General features: G+C 40.3%; 1 protein-coding gene across 3 annotated transcripts in view; it reads left to right on the forward strand.

The window, feature by feature from the left end:
• The first annotated feature begins 84 nt into the window (after positions 1-84).
• SPPL2B (signal peptide peptidase like 2B) overlaps positions 85-18,322 on the forward strand; it is a 50,942-nt gene continuing 32,704 nt past the window's right edge. For 2 of the 3 annotated variants that reach the window (XM_069075978.1, XM_069076035.1), the window contains exons 1-2: positions 86-352; positions 16,739-16,858. In XM_069075978.1, coding sequence (XP_068932079.1) covers positions 305-352; positions 16,739-16,858 — 168 coding nt within the window. In that variant the 5' untranslated portion in view covers positions 86-304. Of the gene's footprint in view, positions 353-1,241; positions 1,323-16,738; positions 16,859-18,322 lie in introns of all 3 variants that reach the window. The other variant, XM_069076004.1, reaches the window with a different exon arrangement.

The following is an 18,322-nucleotide window of genomic DNA, read 5'->3' on the forward strand; positions in this document are numbered from 1 at the left end:
TACTTTCCGTTCCCTCCCCACCGTCAGCTCGCCGCCATCTTGCTTGCGTCACAATTCGCCTCGTGAGCCGCGCCTCGGCCTTTCACCCTACGCCCGAGCCCTGCAGAAGTGTGGGGCGCGTGCGCGTGCGCAGGTGGGGCGGCCGCGGAGCGGCCCTTAGGCTGGAGTGGGGACAAGAAGCGGGCCCAGGGGTTGCTGGGTAACGTCCAGCTGCTGAGGCTGTGGCCGTTGGGTCCGGCTCCAGTGAAGGGAGGCCTGAGCCGTCCTGCCCTACCTTTCCCTGTGCCGGGGATCTTGGTCGAACATGGCGGTGCTGGCGCGGCTCCTGCCGGGACTTCTCCTCATAGCACAGGTGAGGGTGAGGGGGAGGCCTGGCTCCTTCTTTCCCCAGCTCCCCTCAGCGGCCCCGGCCGTAGGCCCCAGTCCGGCCTCGCTCCTCCACGGGCCCGGTGCGGGGCCCCTCCCCCCACTTCTCTAACTTCTCCAAGTTTAATGAGCCCAGTGCGGCCCTGGGGCCGGCGAAGCCCCGGACTTACACCGGGGGAACTTGAGTCCCAGACCTGCTTTAAGCTTTAGCCCCGGCGGGTCCGGGGAGACCAGATCCAGCAGCCTCTCTTGCTAGCTGATCTCGTTAACTCGCCTTGTTCTCACAGATGAGGAAACTGAGTCAGCGCAGGCAAACTGGTCTGCTCCCCAGCATGCATTGCACCCTGATGCTGCTAGTTCCTCTCTCGTGGTCGTTACTTGAATTTCTGCCCGTCTTTTTAAGCCCATTACTTCATATAAACATGAAGCAAGTCGATAAGGGGTTCAAAAAAATCTTAGATTTAATTGCTTAAAACTACCCGCCTAAGACATTGGGGACGCCCGTGTGTTGTGTATGTATATGTATAAAATAGTTTCACACAAATGTAATTTTACATTAAAACTAACAAAGTTCTTCTCTCCCCACAAATTCACCCTTCCCCAGTGATAATAACTAGTGTACCCCTGGACCTCACAGCACTTCGAACCTCTCCAGCATTTAAATATAGGTGTGTGTTGGTGTTTGTCCTCTTACTCTGCCATGTTTGTGGTGTGGTACTTGAATTTTACATCTTGCACACAGTAGTGACTTAGTAAATATGTTAAGTTACTTGGTCAGGGGTCACACGTCTTCTCTTCCCATTTTACAAATGAAAAAATAGGCTTATAGTCAGTCACAGTCAGTAAGCTATTAAATACCTACCTTGTATTCCCAGATCTTTCCAAGGTGAGACACTGACTCACATAAATGACTCCCTTAAGGTCACACACTGTATCAGATGGGCAAGCATTTGATGGTAAGTCTGCTACCTCCAAGTCCGATGATACTTTTCCCATATTTTCCTGTACTGGTTGTAGATCTCTGTCCAAAACCTCATAATCCCACTCGTGGCCCTCCTACATTAAAGCTTCCAATATCTGAGTTCAGTTCTGGCCTCAGACACTTAACACCCACACAAAAATACTAGCCGTGTAACCTTGGGCAAGTTACTTAACCCCAATTGCCCTCCAAAAGGCAAAAAACAAAAAAAACCCACTTATTTACACTTATAGGTTTTGTGGTTTATAAAGTACTCTGTGTTATCCAGTTTGCTCTGTGAGGGACATCCTACAAATGTACATATTTTAAAGAAAGATTAAGTAACTTGCTTATGGGTACTAGCAAAGCTCCAGTTTTTTCCCCTACAAAATTAGAAGGTTAAACCACATGTTCTCTAATGGTTCTTTCTGCCCTAAATCCTTTGGGGATTTATGCAGTGATTGCCTAGCACGAAATTATTGACATTTGTGGCTTGTTTATTTTTCTAAATTAACTTGAGTTAAAATCCACTCTGTTTTGAGGAAAGAATTCACCACATACGGCATAAAGAGTATGCAGTTTATAGTTGGGATCTGAGATTCAAACCTGGGACAAGTCATGTTACCTCTCTGGGCCTCAGTTTGTTTTTTTAACTGTAAAGTGAGGGAATTGCTTCCTGTGGCCCATGAATCTATAATCTTGTGGACATCTTTGATGACATCTGAAACTGAAGAGGTTACCCAGTAAGAGGGTTAGGGTTGCTCTGGAGACCCCAAAATAACAACACGTCAGGTCCTGCCGAATGAATTCAACTCGAGTCTTCTCAGCCAAAGAAAAGTAAATTTTATTAAAAGTTCGCTTGCATTAGACACAGAGTAAGTCTGTGCTAGTTCATTCTATGGCACGCTCACTCTTCTATGGCATTCTATGATTCACAAACATGAAGAGAGGATGGGGTCTTATATACAGAAGGTTGTGGGAGGAATCTAGGGGTGGTCTAGAGGAGGAGTTTGGGGAGGGTCTTCAGGAGGAGTTAATGAGGTCAATGAGTGATTAAGGGTGGGAAGTAACTTGAGGCTACCGACAGTGGCTAGGCTGGGCAAGAGTCCAAGGGAGGTTCCCAGAGCCTGTACCTCAAGGACAGCTGGAGGGGGCTCCCAGAGCCCATACTTCATCAAAGGTATCACATGATTTAACAAAATCATGGCTGGGAGTCACTACTCAATGAATTGTTTCCATTTTCAAACTCTAGATTTGGATTCCCTCTTGAACTGTCGTGTTCACTATGTTCCTTTGTGTTAGTGATCTGCTTTACTAGGGCAAGAAATAAAAGGGTCTGGGTAAATTATATCTCATATCACACTTCTCCAAATTCAGAAGAACTTGACAAAGTTAAACCTTTATCCTCATGTATATTTTGTATTTATCTACAATATTCTGTTAAATCTGTTTTTCATTTACTGGTTTAGTGCAGAGAACGCCAGACTTGAAGTTGGAAGACATGATTTCAAATCCTGACTGATGTTTACTTACTAGCTGGATTACCATGGGAAAGCTATTAAATGTCTCTGACCAATGATTTTGGTCATCTTTCAAATTGAGAGACTTGCAATTGGATGAGCAATCTTTAAAGTTCATTCATCAGTACATATAGTGGTGTACTGATAAATGTTTAACAACTGGCTCCCCAAAAAAAATGTACATATGACCCACTCTTGAGTTTAATATTAACATTTTCATTACTTCCTTAAATCTAGACAAGCAACAACAACAAAGAAATCAAATTCCGATTTATAACATCTTCTGATTTGTGAGGTATGAAATGCTTATATTGAAAATTTAACAGTCAAATCTCGTGCATAGGTTTGATCTGGATCCAGAGTACCTCCAAGGAGTACATAGATCTGAGGTAGACGTTGCAGATACCTGAGTTTGGCTAAGAATTGAACAGGAATAGAAGAGCAGGCAGCATTGCCTTTGGGTGATTGTGCAGTTTTTTAAATGATCTCCCTCCAGGACAAAAGCTCATTTTGTTTTTAACATCAGTTTTCAGATGAGGACAGTTGCTAGTCATGGAATATTGTGTAGCCTCTAAAGAATTGAAGTCACAGATCATACAGGGAGCAGTAGAGTCTATAATTCATCACAGATTATGCAAGTGAAGTGTTGTAAAGAATATCATCGGTAAAAATGTATGATTAATACTAGATCTCAAACTATATTTTAAAGTACAATCGACTTCTAAAGTATTTGGTAGTTTAATAGGTAGTTTAGATAATTTTAATTTAAATAATTTAGGTAGTTTAAATAATTTGGATAACAATTTGGTAGTAGATGAGACTAAGAAGTAGTTGAACACAGTCCAGTTACCTGAAATACAAAACCACTGGAGGAGGAAGGAGTTCACATTCAAAAAGACCTGCTGGGAAAATTGGAAAGCAATTCAGCAGAAATTAAATTTAGATTATCATCTTATACTACATGCTACATTAAGATCCACATTGTTTTTTAAAAAAAAAAAACCTAAACATAAAAAGTCATAAAAAAGTTAGGGAATGGAAGGGGAGGTACCTTTCAAATCTGTAGTTACAGGAAGAATCTTAACACACAGCCAAGAAATATTAGTGATCTTAAAAGATAAAAATAGGCGCTTTGAGTCATATAAAATTAAAAAGCTTTTGTACAAAGTACTTCCGATAAAAGTCTGACCTTTTATGATACATAGGAACTAATAAAAACACATGACCAAGAACCATTCCCTAATAAAGTGGTAAGAAGATATTAACAGTTTTTTTAAAGTGTTGCAAGTACTATAAGTTACTCTAAATCTGGGCTTCTTAAACTTTTTCCACTCAAGACCCCTTTTGGAAATGTTCCTGAATCTTTGCGGACTTGAAGGCACTCACAGTACAAAGTGTGTGTCTTGTATGTTTATAGCCAAGGCTGCAGTGAGGTTGCACTGTGCAACATGGGTAAGCACTGCCAGAAACCTCTTGTAGTCAGTCATTATTCATTTGATTTTTAGTTAATTTTTGGTCGTTGCATGTTCAGAAACCTTTTACTGTTGCCAATTTTTTCCACAATTAAAAGAAGTACTGCTGTAAATTACTAAGATGGGGATTGGACCTGAATCCTCCCAGATGAAACCCTGTGTCAGAGCAAGAAAGCAAACACCTTTTTGACTTAAGAGTCTTAGTGACCAAGAGACCCAAGAAGCTAGCTGACTTGCCCAAGCTTTCATTGCCTGCTGTGTATGTGACAGAGGCAGGGCTTTAAGGTTTTTGTAGTTCTGAGGACCAGATCTTTACACTACAGTGACTCCCAATCATTAATATTAAAAAAAGCAAATTAAAATAGCTATAAGGTTTCACCCATCAAATCGGCAAATTTAATTTTTAAAATGGAAATAAATAATAACAGAATGGGCTTATGGAAAGACAAGTACGTTAATACAGAACCTCTGGTGAATTTGCGAGTTAGTCCTCATCAAGAAAAGAGATTTGGAACTGTGGCAAAAGTCACTAAAATGTTCAAACCCGTGTTCACCTCTAGGTAGCAATCATCCCCACAGCTGGACATATTTCCTATAAAGGAGGCTATTCTAGGGGGAAGGAAAAAAAGGTCCCATATATTAACCCTTTGCACTCCAAACCATTCTGGACATTGGCTACCAGCTACTCGATGCTACTTTGTGGCAGAAACGTGCATTTACAGACCCTCGTATTATTTAGTATAATTTTGGAACCAAGTAACTTATTATAATGATATTGGACTTATATACATCGAGGAATGTATATTTGCAAAAAACACGATATTTTATTGTTTATAATTTTGTACAGTATGGTAAGTTTTGAAACACTCCCCAATATGCATTGCAGGCTGATTAGTGCATGTTTGACAATAATAAGTGGTTTGACACCTGCCACCAGGTGTTTTCCTGTTAGAACACACAATGCAGTCCCGTTTTCTTTGTCCCACATCAGGAATATGTAGTTTATTGTTTAATCTATTGTCCGCAGAAGATATGGATGGACGCGTTCTCGATACAGGAAAATCACCCTTTAATTGGTCAGCGAGTGTCTTGACAAACTTGTGGTGTGTCATTGGCGTTTCATTACTTGTTTGTTTTTCGATGCGATACATTATGTATGAGTTTATCACACACATTTCCAACCCCCCAAAAAATAACTTCCTCCACCATTTGAGCGATTTATGGAGGAAAGAATACGTCGAAGTGTATTGATCCGCACAATCCACACCACCCATATTTGCCATATATTCTAACACCATTTCAGGCTTACTGACTGTTACGATATGTCCACCGCGTAATGTTCTCTGGGTAGATTGTAGGTTTGTGTTATAATAATTGGTGAGCATGGTAATAATTCTTTTATCTTTCCATGCAAGAAGTGTAGTATTATTCTTTCTGTATGCAACTGTTTTATTGGTTGAAAATTTTGGGTGTTTTATTTGTGTCGGTACACCTTTTTGATTTATCTTTATAGTGCCAGTAAGATGACAATTCATCTTTAGCAGTTCTTCCGCTAAAAGGATGCTGGTATAGTACCTGTCGGTGAACATGTGGTATCCTTTTGCATCAGGAACTCTTTCTAATAATTTCTTGAATAAATGTAGCGGAATCCTGGAATACCACTTGTGCCAAGTTGACTTTCGGGAAAGCTGTTTCTTTCCAATTTCTTCTTTGGCATAATTGTTTGTCTCTTTTATTATGCTGTCTACTAATTCTTCAGTAAAATATAATGTGAAATAGTCTATGGGCTCTTTTATGTTACTCGGGACTTGTGGTCCGGCTATTTCTTCGTGTAAATCAAAATTTATCGTGGCTGGAGGAACGTCCGATTCGGTAACATCTTTCCACTCTTCACTTGACGATACGTTGTCATGTTGCCGTGTGTTTTCTTCCATACTACTATTATCGCTTTCGCTATCTATGCGAACAATTCGTCGCCTTCTAGGTTGAACGATATCACTATCACTGCTGTCATTTTGTTCTACAGTTAGTCTTTCTAACGTGTCTGTAGAGAGGTCTATCTGGAGCTCATCTTCACTACTACTTGTGTCATGACTCATTCGTGGTTGGACGCTTTGCCATTGTTCTAATAAAAAATATGAATAAATGCATGGGTTGAAAATTTCTAATTGTTATTACTAACTGACAAGATGATATTTACCAAAATAGCTTTCACCAAACAATTTATTCACTAAGAAAAGAATCACTTTTCCGATTTTCTCACTCGCTAGATCTATGTGCACTGCTCAAAGCTTCAAACCAAAATGAGCTCAGCTTTGAAAATCTTTTCCTCCAGATGTAGACTTGTTTATTTGTAATTATATATCTCACTATACAGTGCGCGCTATGTTCGAAAACCGACCATTCTTCTACAGACTCCCCTTATCGCTCTTTTCAAGTGGCATCGCGAAGTGCTCGGACCGTCGTGAGCACGCATCTCATGTTCTTGTCCGACACAAAACCCGCTGACATTTCTTGTATACATCTTAGTAATTTTTACGATATTTTGATTTAATTTCTTGTGCCATTTCAAGATAAAACTTCAGGGAAACATGCATGTCTCAAAAAGTTGCATTGAAATAACTCAATTCCCCGTAATCACTAATAAACTGCAATGTCCCCTGAGAGGGGACAGCAGAGTGCAAAGCATTAATTAGTAAAGTATTCATAGCACTCTGTAGGGACCACAGAGTAATAACAAAGAATTCAGAACCTTGGGAAGACAGGTGGTTCTAAGAAAGACCTGTATTAATTGATGCAGAGCATAGTAAGCAGAGAGTAAGAACAGTATATGTAACACCAAAATTGATATAAAGGAAAGCAATGCTAAAACTGACAAGATTAATATTATGACCAACCTTGACTAGAGAATTGGATGGACTACACCCCCCAGTAGATATGGAATGGACTGCTGTTATAGAGTGCTGTCAGACAGACATGGTCATTGTATTGATTATTTTTGCTCAGCTGTTTTTCTTTGTGACAAGGAAGCATTCAGTTGGGGAGGGGTTGGGTTTGCTGGAGAGTGACTATGTTTAAATGGGAGTAAAACTTTTAGAGAACGGTATAACAGTTACCACCACAATGTAAACAGGAAAAGAAAAGCAAAACAAGAAAACCAAACCTACAATTGAATGCTGTGTAGTTACAATGACCAAACTTGTCTTAAAGAAGTGAAAAATTCTATCTACACACCTTCTTTGCCCCATTGGTGTAGAATGTTAAATATACGATCAGATTCAGTTGGTGTATTTTTATTGAACTGTCTTTTTCCTCTACTTTTTGTTATAAGAGATTTCCCTATTGGTAGTGGAAAATTTGGAAATGAAGGTGATATAAAAACAAAAGATATCAGTTAGAATGCAAAATAAAAAATTTGATAAAATAAGCCAGTCACGTGTTGAGATCAAGGTAGAACCAATGGACAGTCTGTTCCCCATTTGTACCCACACAATATGAAGAGAATTTGAGGAGGGACTTCATCTCATTGGGTGGATCCCTTGTGTTGAATTTATAGCAGGACATGGATGAGTGTCAGACAAGATGGGCAGGTTCAGATGGATGGCAGTTGGCACTGTTGGAGGAAATCTCCAGGAAATCACAGATCTTTGGAGTTACAGATGGGAAACTAAGACTTGGTGACTGACCATCAAGCTAGCAAATGCTAGGTCTGGAATTTCAACCCAGGTTTCTTGACTCTTAAGCTCTCTTTCTGTGTGATTGTGTTAACATTATGTTTGCATAAGAAAAAGTGATTCTCTTTATCCTTCAAGTATTTTAAACTGGGAAACAAAAGTATGATTGTTCCCATTGAGGACCTCCTCTGTACCTTGTTCTTAGGTTTTGATTTTTATAAAGTGGAGTGTTTGTAAAACTAAGATTTCCTATAGAACATGATTCGTGGACCAAAATGGTATTCCATATGTATTAGAATATTACTCCATTTGGGTTGGAGTAGTCAACACATATGTCATAAGAGTTGGATCTTTAGCTGATCATTGAAGGTTTGGGGATTTACTGAATGTGAAGACAAAGGTGTGGGCAAAAGTTTGATTTGAGAAATGAACATGTTGCAGTAGTATACTAGTGGAAAAATAGAATGGGAAGGAATAGGCAGTAGAAGTCCTTTTTTTTTTTAATTTTGTAAGAAAGGGAAGAGTAATGTGAATAATCCAAATTGATTAATGAAGAGCAGAATTTGCTCATGGAAGTTATTACCTTGATGTTCCACAAGATAAGTCATACTTTTGACCATATCTTATGTGACTGACCTCACTGCAAGGTCTAGCAGAAAGCTGGGCACATAATTATAACTATGTTTAATAATACCAAACACAACTGTGATTATTGAGAGGGAATGTGGCTTAAGTGGATAGAGGGCTAACCTTAGAGCTTGGAAAAACTGGACTCCAGTGCTTCCCCAGTCATAAACTAATTGTATGAGAATAAGCAAGTCACCTCAGTGTCTCAGGAGATTCAGAAGCCTGCAGATTGGTTTCCACACTTGTTCTCCTACACTGATGAACCTCTTCATCTCAATCAGTTAATCAATCAAACATTTATTAAGCACCTACTATCATGCCAGACACTGTGCTAGGTGTTGGGAATAAAAGACAAAATTGAAAGCCCCTGCCCTTGGGAAGTTTACAGTTTAGTGACGGGAGACAACATCTACATATATGCATAAATTAGAAAATTGGTACAAAATAATTTTAGGAAAGCATTAATACCTGGGGGAGGAGGTGGAGCTGAGTAAGGTAGTATATTCCAAACTTGGGGGGACAGTTTGTACAAAGGCACAGACATAAGAGATGTAAGAAAGCTGGTTTAGCTGAACCATGATGATCCTGAAGGGGAGAAATGCCTACGACTAGGAAGATTGAGTGAGGCCAGGTTGTGAAGTACTTTTAAATGCCAAAACCGAAATGAGTATATCTCTATCTATCCGTCCATCCATCCATCCATCCATCTATCTATCTGCCTATCTTCCAGAGAGAATAGGGGAGCCCACTGGAGTTTATTGAGTGAAAGTGACTGTATAATGGTGGATTGGAGTGAGGGAAGCTTTGAGGCAGGGAAATCAGTCACTAGGCTATTGCAGTAGTCTGGGTGAGACATGATGAGGAACCCAAGCTATAGGGTAATGGCTTTCTCAGTAGAGAGAAGATGACAGTTGGGAGCATGCTGTAGTAGCAATAACAGGTTTGGCAGTCGATTGAATGTGTTGGAGTGATGAGAATGAGGACTAGTGGATAACATGCTGAGGTTGTGAATTTGGATGTTTAGAAGGATGATGGCATCTTCTCTAGAAATAGGGAAGTTTGGGGGAGGGATGGGTTTGAGGGGAAAGATAATGAGTTCTGTTTGGATATGTTGATTGAGATACCTACAGAGAAATGTGAGGCTGGCACTCAAGAGAAAGACTAGGGCAGGATGATAAATCTGATTTATCAGCCAATGATAAGGAGCCATTGAAGTCAAGTATCTACATTTGCAACTCCCCTTTCTTGTAGACTTTTTAGACTTTAGACTTGGAGATTTTTCTCTTCTCAAAAGCACTCACCACTCTCCATATTCAGATTCCAATTCCTTCCTGCCTCACTCCTTATCGCATCGCATCCTCTGCTTATCAAGTAGATTTAACTTCTCACTGTTTACTGCTATTATACACTGGCTTTCATTTTGTCTTCTAATATTCCTTAATTTTCCACATTAAAAAACCCTTTAGTCCCCCTTAGCTGGTACTTTGTTATTGTCCCACTTCTATCTTATTTCTCATAATTACACTAATTAAATAAGTTGGTCCCTTTTGCTGCTGCCATTTTCTCTATTATTTCCTCTGGAAAGTACCAGCAAAGACAGTATAGTAGAATGAATGTCAGATTTGTAGTGAAAGGACTTAAATGCTACTCCTGACTTTGACACTTAGTATGACTTCTGTGTGATCTTGGACAAATTACTCAACCTGGGCCTAGTTTCCTCATCTTTAAAATGACAAAGTTGGACCTCTCAAGGCCCTTCCGATTTATGATCTTTAATTCCTCATAATCTGGTTTCTGAATTTACCACTCAACTCAAACTGTTCTAAAATCACTACTGATTTTTAAATTGGTCATATAATAGAATGTAATGGCTGGAGAGGTCCTTTGAATCCAAACTTCACAACAGATCCTTTTATTAAAGGGATTGGCTCTGTGAAGTTTGGATTCAGTCAAAGGCAGCACTTGAGGACCTAAAGGCCACATACGATCTCAAGGCTGCAGTTTCCCCACTCCTGCTAGGGAGCACATTTTCTATTTCTGTCAGAGCTAGATACGACCTAAAGTTAAACCAAGGTGGCACAGTGGATAGAGTGCCAGACCTGGAGTCAGAAAGACTCATCTTCCTGAGTTCAAATATGGCCTTAGACACTTACCAGCTTCACCCTTTTTGCCTCAGTTCCTCCCTCATCTATAAAATGAGCTGAAGAAAGCAATGGTAAACAACTTCAGTTATCTTGGCCAAGAAAACCCCAAATGGGGTCATGGAGAATTGGTGGGGACAGAAAAGACTGAACAACTAAAGATTATTGAGGCCAACCTTTTTGTTTTACAAATAAGTAAACTGAGGTTCAGTGAGGGGATTGATCTGTTTAGAATCTTGCATAAGTCTTTTGACTCCATTGTCTAGGGCTATTTATTTAGAAGGGATACTATGCTGCTCCCTGTCAAATGGTCTTTTTTTCAGTTCTTGTCCTTTTTGTTATCCCTTTTTAAAAAACTGTTATTTGGAAAGACAGTAATAAAGTAGATAGAAGGCTGTCTTTGGGAGTCAGGAAGACCTTATTTCAAGTCTTGACTCAGAATTAATCTAGTTGTGCGATCCTTGGCAAGCCACTTCTTTGTCTTAGGCAACTGTTTGTTAAATTACAGGTGGTCTGTACCAGAGAAGGGAGTTTACACAGTAGAAGTCTCCTCCCCCAATGCCAATACCACTAATCATTTGGAATAGCTCATTTTTTGCTGGCAAGGTGGATAGAGTGCTATTCCTGGAGCCAGGGAGACCAGAGTTTAAATCTGGCCTCAGACACTAGCTGGGCAAGCAACTTAACCTCCCCGTGCTTCAGATTTCTCAACCTGCAAGATGAGGGCAATAATAGCATCTACCTATTATGGGATCAAGTGATATAATATTTGTAAAGTGCTTAGCACAGTCCCTGGCACATAGTGAATACTGTGTTTAATGCTAGCTTTTATTATTATTAGTTGCAATTCAACTGGTTATCCCTTTCATCAGATCTCAATATGTACAGATCATAAAAATGGTCAGCCACATGTCCACCAACCAGGATCTAGCTTTAGACAGGAGTGTACAACAAAAGACAGTTGGGAGGGCATGGTTGTCTTTCATATAAAAATTCCAACTTTTTCTCCCCAGCAATTTTTCTTTAAGCATTTTATCTTTCAGCCATACTAGACTATTTTCCGTTTGCAGATCTCATCCTGCTCCCCCCGCCCCCTTTTCATGCTACTGCCTCCTCCTCTCGCATCCTTGCACTGTATATCAAAACCCTTCTCCTTTAAGGTATAGCTCAGGTGTACTTCCTCTGTGTTCCCAGGTGGAAGTGACCCTTCCCTGAATCTCTTATTCTTTTTTTGTCTTTATATTCCCAGTATCTGGTAAAGTGCCTTGGATTCATTGAGTGGAATGTCAGCCTCAGAAGTTAGAAATAAAGTAGCCAAAGGCACCTAAGTTTCCCTTAATAACCCATCGTGGATAGATCTCTTCTTCATCAGAAGTGGCATGACACAATGGAAAAGGAACTGGGTTTGGAGTCCAGAGACCTGTTTCAGGTCCTAGCTCAGCCACTTAATAGCTGTGTGATTGTTGGCAAGCCAGTTCACCTCAGAGGGAACAATTCTGAAAGACTTGCCTCTGGTCAACAGAATGATCAACCATGATTCTTGAGGAGCAATGATAAAAAGTACTACCTATCTTATAAGAGAGTGAGAGAGGTGTGATAGATTAAAATGGAAAATGAGACTCGTGTTTGTACGTGGCCAGTGCGGAAACTAGTTTTGTTTGACCCTGCATATTTGTTCCCCAGAGGGAAAGAGGATGTATGATGGAGGAAAAAATAAAGACTTTACAGTTGAAAATAAAATTTAAAACCATCTGGTCAGAAAATTGCCTTCTCTTTAAAGAGGAAGATGTTGCTAGTATCCATAATAAACTATTCTTCTCAGAGAATGTCACATAGGCTACATCTTAGTTTGTATAAACTGCTAAAGCTTCCTTTTGGGAGGTGGTCATTGTAATATAATGCCAAGGAAAGGCAACTTCCCAAGGTTCAAAATACCAGCATAGGTGCTCTCCATTTTATTCAGTGACCAACCAAGAACAGAGAAGATCAAAACATGACATCATTCAAAATACAGCATTTACTGAGTGTGATTAAATAATCTCCAAGTACTACCCCACCCCAGGACCTTCCATTCATTCAATCAATTACAAAGTCCCTGTTCTAAATACTACTCCACCCCTAGGCTGTACCTTCATTTAGTCCATCACAAAACCTCTTCTCAAATGGAGATTAGTTTCCAAACATAAGTAAAGTACATTCATTTGTTCAACCATAGAACACAAAAAGGTCAAAAGTTCCCCACCCCTGGATCACAATTGAATCTACCCCAGAGTTACATCAAGTTTAAGCACAGCACTTAATACCCAAATGGAGGTCTTTTCTTCATCTTGACAGAGGCAAGTTCTCAGCAATCTTAGTTCCTGGGGAGACAAGGCTTAGCAAGGCCACAAGATACATTGCCAGTCTCTTCATTAATTCATCCTCTGTCTGCAGAACAGTCCTAGAACCCTTGAAAACATTAGCAAAACCCTCTCCCAGGATTTCTGTAAACATACAACAAGAAAATCCTTCTTCAGGGCTTCTGAACCAACAGAAAGGTTCCCAGACCCCTGCAACAACAGAACTGTCCTTCACCAGTGGACAGTATTCACTCTCTGTCTGCAGGACAGTCTCAGGAGCTCTTAGCCAACAGCCAGGTTCCAGGACTTCTTCAACAGGACTGTCTTTCACCAGTGGACAAATCTCGCAAAACAACATCAAAACAGACAAAGTACCAGCAAAACAGCCATGTCTCCTCAGTCCTTGGCAGCTCTGGGGGCAGGTCTCAAAAGTCCAGGGCAATTCAAAGTGGCCCCCAGCAATCCTCTCAGTCTCTCTCTGCCTCCACGAGGGTGCTGCTTCCAAAAAATTCTTCTGCCTCTCTCTTGTGTCTCTCCAAATCTACGTCACCAGTTCCTCCCAGTTCAGGACTCTCTTTTCACATCAACAAGTCCATCCCACAGGTGGGATTAACAAGCTCTGGGTTTTAACACAATCAATTTGAAAACCAAGCCAATACAGGGGGATCTTTATATTCCATTACTATCAAAGTCATTGAGGCTATTGCTGCCATGCCTCACTTTCTTCCCTGGATGCTGCTTGAAGCACATTAGCAACTTAATTTTAAAAACAAATATAACCTAATTTCAGTCTCCTTTACCTAGAGTAGGAGACACCTACATTTAAAGGAAGAAAACAGTTGGTGATGTCATAGATAAAGTCTAGTAGTGATTAGAAGCTCTAAGCATCACAGTCATAACAGTTGGAAAGAGCATTTTGCCATCTAGCTGTCCTAGGGGAAGCCCAGTTGAACCCTCTTGAAGTCAGCCAGGTCTTAAGAGCCTGCACTTGCCTGCATTTGCTCTGAGTGCTGTCATCTCTGCTGATCCTGTTATTTTTCCTTTCTGTGCTATCCTCCTTTAGTTTTCACTTCCCTGGTGCCTTCTGCTACCCTCCTCTACTCTTTATTCTTCCATCTCTTGGTCTTGCTTAGACTTCAAAAATAGGAGTTCACTGAGTAGTGGAACATGGATTGATTTCTCCTAACTAGCATTTCCTTAGCTGTGTTTCCTTTGCTACAGTCATTGCTAAAATCAACATCAGTGATACATAGAACAGTACAGAATCATAGATCTGGAGCTGGAAGGGACGTTGGATCTATTTAATCTAATCCCTACATTTTCCGAATTAGGAAATTGAGGCCCAGGGAAGTTGTTGAGTAGGGTGGCTTGCTCAAGGTCACAGAGGGTGACCAGAAGCAATATTTGAGTCCAGGACCTCTAACTTCAAAGACAATGCATTTTACATTGTGCCATTCTGCCTCCCAAACTTAATCTTTCAGGGTTTTTTTGGTATCAATCTTCCATATACATTTTTCTAGAATCATCTTGTTGATAACAGAATTTTTGTTTACTCCTACCTGCAGCCTACTAAGAGTTAGGAAGGAAGGGCTTTTCAGGTGGCCTGACTGGTCCCCTTTCCTTATCCTAGTGAGATGGAAACCTGCAAACAGAGGGAAAAGGCAACCCTACCTGGTTGGTGCTTTGTTATATTTATTCCGGCCGTAGAGTGAGGCGGGGGGGACACGAGGAGGCTGGACTAAAATGCAGAGAAGCCAGGTGGCACTCCACTTGCTCTTGTTTATTATGTTTACTCTATTACTTGATGAGCTATGAATTTCCAGAACATTTGTCCTAACCCCACTCAGATATTAATGTCAGAACACATTTCAAAGCCAGGGATGGATAGCGGAGGGGCTTTGTTGTGACATGCTTCCATAACATGGATAATATTTGATGTTGATGCTTTACACTGGGTGATAATGTGACCTGAAGTGAAATATTATTAGACTGAAAACTGAGAAGCAAAGAGGGAGTCAGCTCTTGAATTAGTAGTAGAGTGTCAGATTTGGAATCAGGTAGACCTGAGTCTTACTAGGTGACCTTTTGGCAAGTCACCCAACTCAGTTTTCTCATCTGTAAAATGGGGATAAAAGCACCCTGCCTCACAGAGTTGTTGTAAGAATCAAATGAAATACAACTTTTAAAATGCTTTGCAAACTTTAAATTGTTGTATAAATACTAGGTACCATTACTTACAATGTGACTTTACAACGACTTAGGTGAAGTTAACTAAAGTGTTATTGTGAAGAGAAATGAACTAATTTATCCCAGGTCACATAGCTAATGAATGCAAAGTCTAGATTGGATCTCAGATATTCTGATAAGAAGTCCCATTTTCTTTCCACTAGGGGAGACTCAAGAAGTGTCCAGGCCTATGAGTATAAGATAAAGTACTGCTTTGGTGTCCTGGCAAGCAGAATGTGATATGGTAGAAATATCACTGGATTTGGAATTGAGACCTAAGTTTGAATGGCAGCTTTACTTCTTAGTACCTATGAGGTTTAATTTCTCTGTTTTATTTTCCCCTTCTGTAAAATGAGATAATTGGACAAGTGGATCTTTGAGGTTCTTTCAGCCTATGTACCTCCTGTGTACCAGATGCTGAGGAATATAAAAAAGAAGGCTTCGTGCTACAATATAACACAAACATAAATTAGGACATGGGAAAAAGCACATGGTGTGAAATCATGAGAGAAAAATCCCTTTTACCTAGAGGGATTAGCATTCTTCAAGGTCTGTGTATAGGAAAGATTGTTATTAGCACTTTAGTGGAAGGTCTTTCTGCTTCGTCTGTCTCAGTGGAGTGAAGATGACCTAGAACCACATAAAGAGAGCACTGGGTCTCAGTAAAAATCATCTTTGTTTTAAGCATTTGAATTCAATTCAAGTATTTATTAAATTTCTACTCATTGTACCAGGTTGTAGGCAGTGTGGCACAGTGGATAGAGGACAGATTTTTGAGTTAAGAACACCTGGGTTTTAGTCTTGCTTCTGATAACGTGTTTGCTGTGGAAGTATGGACAAATTACTTAACTTAGACACTAGATGGTAACCAGTGCTCAGTGCTCCAGGCAGCTCTCTTCATACTATAGGCTACAGATAAGATCTTCATTAGTGCAAGGAGCTTCTACATTGAGACATCTCAGTTCTGGAGTACAGTCACAAATGTGAACCTCCCAAAAAGGTGCCAGGTATTGAGAATCTTACATTCTTTTGGAGGAAGACAACATTTACACATCAGTAAACATGAAGTGTGCACATAAGGGCATCTGGGGAGGGAGCAGGTATAGGACACACCAAGAGGTCTCCTGTAGGAGGTAGCACTAGATCTGAAGTCTTAAATGTTACTAGGAATTCCAAGGGGCAGAGATAGGTAGAGGAGAGCATTGTGGGCATGACTGACACCAGTGCAAAGGTAAGGAGGTAGAAGGTAGAATGTCCCGTACAGGGTGGGATATGCAAGTGGGGCAGTTTAATTTTGAATAGACTGGATAACAGGGTATGGTCTGTATTTGTGTGTGACCATGAGTAATTTGGAGATTCGTTTCCTGATATCTCCTCTATCTTTATTCTCTTAAAACTCTCTCTTATGGTTTCAGGTGACCTGTGAGTATGGAATGGTCCATGTGATTGCTGAGCCAGGAATTGGCAAAGAAAAAGACTATTGTATCCTGTACAATTCCCAATGGGCCCACTTGCCACCCGGACTTGGCAAAGCAGTAAGTACCTGAATCGAGCATCAGATACTCATTTGTGCCATAGGTAGTCCTCAGTCCTAGATGGTCCTTCTCATGGGACCTCTAGTGCTTTTTACTTGACTTTAGAAGGTTCTCTGTTTCACTTGCCTTTGACTTCTCTTCATGTTGGAAGCAGCCCCTCCAGTGTCAGTGTGTGTCATGTAATTAACCATTTTAGAAGTTCTACTTCAGTAAAGGAAAGTCAGGAGAACAAAACCAGTTAGGAAATCCAAACATAAATTATAGTTATGAAATTATATTATCTTGTTGTTAAAAGGGACCCTAAAGTTGATCTTGCCCAACCCCCTCATTTAAAAATGGAGAAAATGGGGGCAGCTAGATGGCGTGGTGAATAGAGCACCCTGGAGTCAGGAGGACCTGAGTTGAAATCTGGTCTCAGACACTTAACATTTACTACCTGTGTGACCTTGGGCAAGTCACTTAACCCCAATTGCTTTGCCTCCCCCCCATCAAAAAAAAAAGAAAAGAAAGAATAAAAATGAAGACCACAGAGGTATAGTGACTTGTCTGATATCATACAGTGTAGAACTGGAACTAGAACTCAGGTTCACTGGCTCTTAATTTATTGCTTTTTTCCATTATACCGTCTTCTTAGGGCAGTTTCCTGATTCTTAAGTTAGGAGACCATGACCAGTCCATTAACTTGCTCTGTGGTGTTGGGCAAGTAAGTCGTTATTTAACCACTCTAAGCCTCAGTATCTCTAGTTACAAAATTGGGATCATAATACCTATTGGCCCTACTTCATAGGCTTGTAGGAAGAGCACAGACTCCATTGAGGCCAGGGAACTATTTTTGTGTCATATCTCTAGCAACTGTTACAGGACCTTTCACAACATATGCTTAATAAATGTTTGTTTAATTGAATCAACTTACTGACTAAAAAGAGTTTGAATATATTATATTATAGATAGATAGATAGATATTATACATATCTAAGGTTATAATATTGGTAAGAGAGCCAACAGTCTTAATCTGAAATTACAGCCCCATTCTTAGCTAGAATTGTATTTCTACATCTCCAACTACCTATCGGGCATCTCAAACTAGATGCTGTGGAGACATCTTAAGCTTAACATGTCCAAAACCTAGCTCATCATCTTTTCCCACTGTATCAACAATGCAGTATTCACAATGCCTACGGTAACTATAAATATGTTGATATGGTTATTAATTACAAAATGTAACAGGCTCTCTACATGGGAGACATAGCTAGAACAATTATTCAAATACCAGAAAACTGAGTCCCAAAAAGTCAAAGCCATCACAGTAGCCACAAGAGTTGGCACACTTAGTTAATGCAGTAAACACCCACATTCTCAAGCCTTTAAAACAAAACAGGCTGCCTCGTGCAAAGATCCTCCTCTCCTAATTCATGGTAACTGCTCAGCCTCCACACAGCTTGCTCCTAGCAGCTCTGGCCCCCT

Source organism: Petaurus breviceps, unplaced genomic scaffold (genome assembly GCF_028583685.1).
Source record: "Petaurus breviceps papuanus isolate PSGF00001 unplaced genomic scaffold, PetGlider_PUasm1.0 108, whole genome shotgun sequence".
NCBI lineage: Eukaryota > Metazoa > Chordata > Mammalia > Diprotodontia > Petauridae > Petaurus > Petaurus breviceps.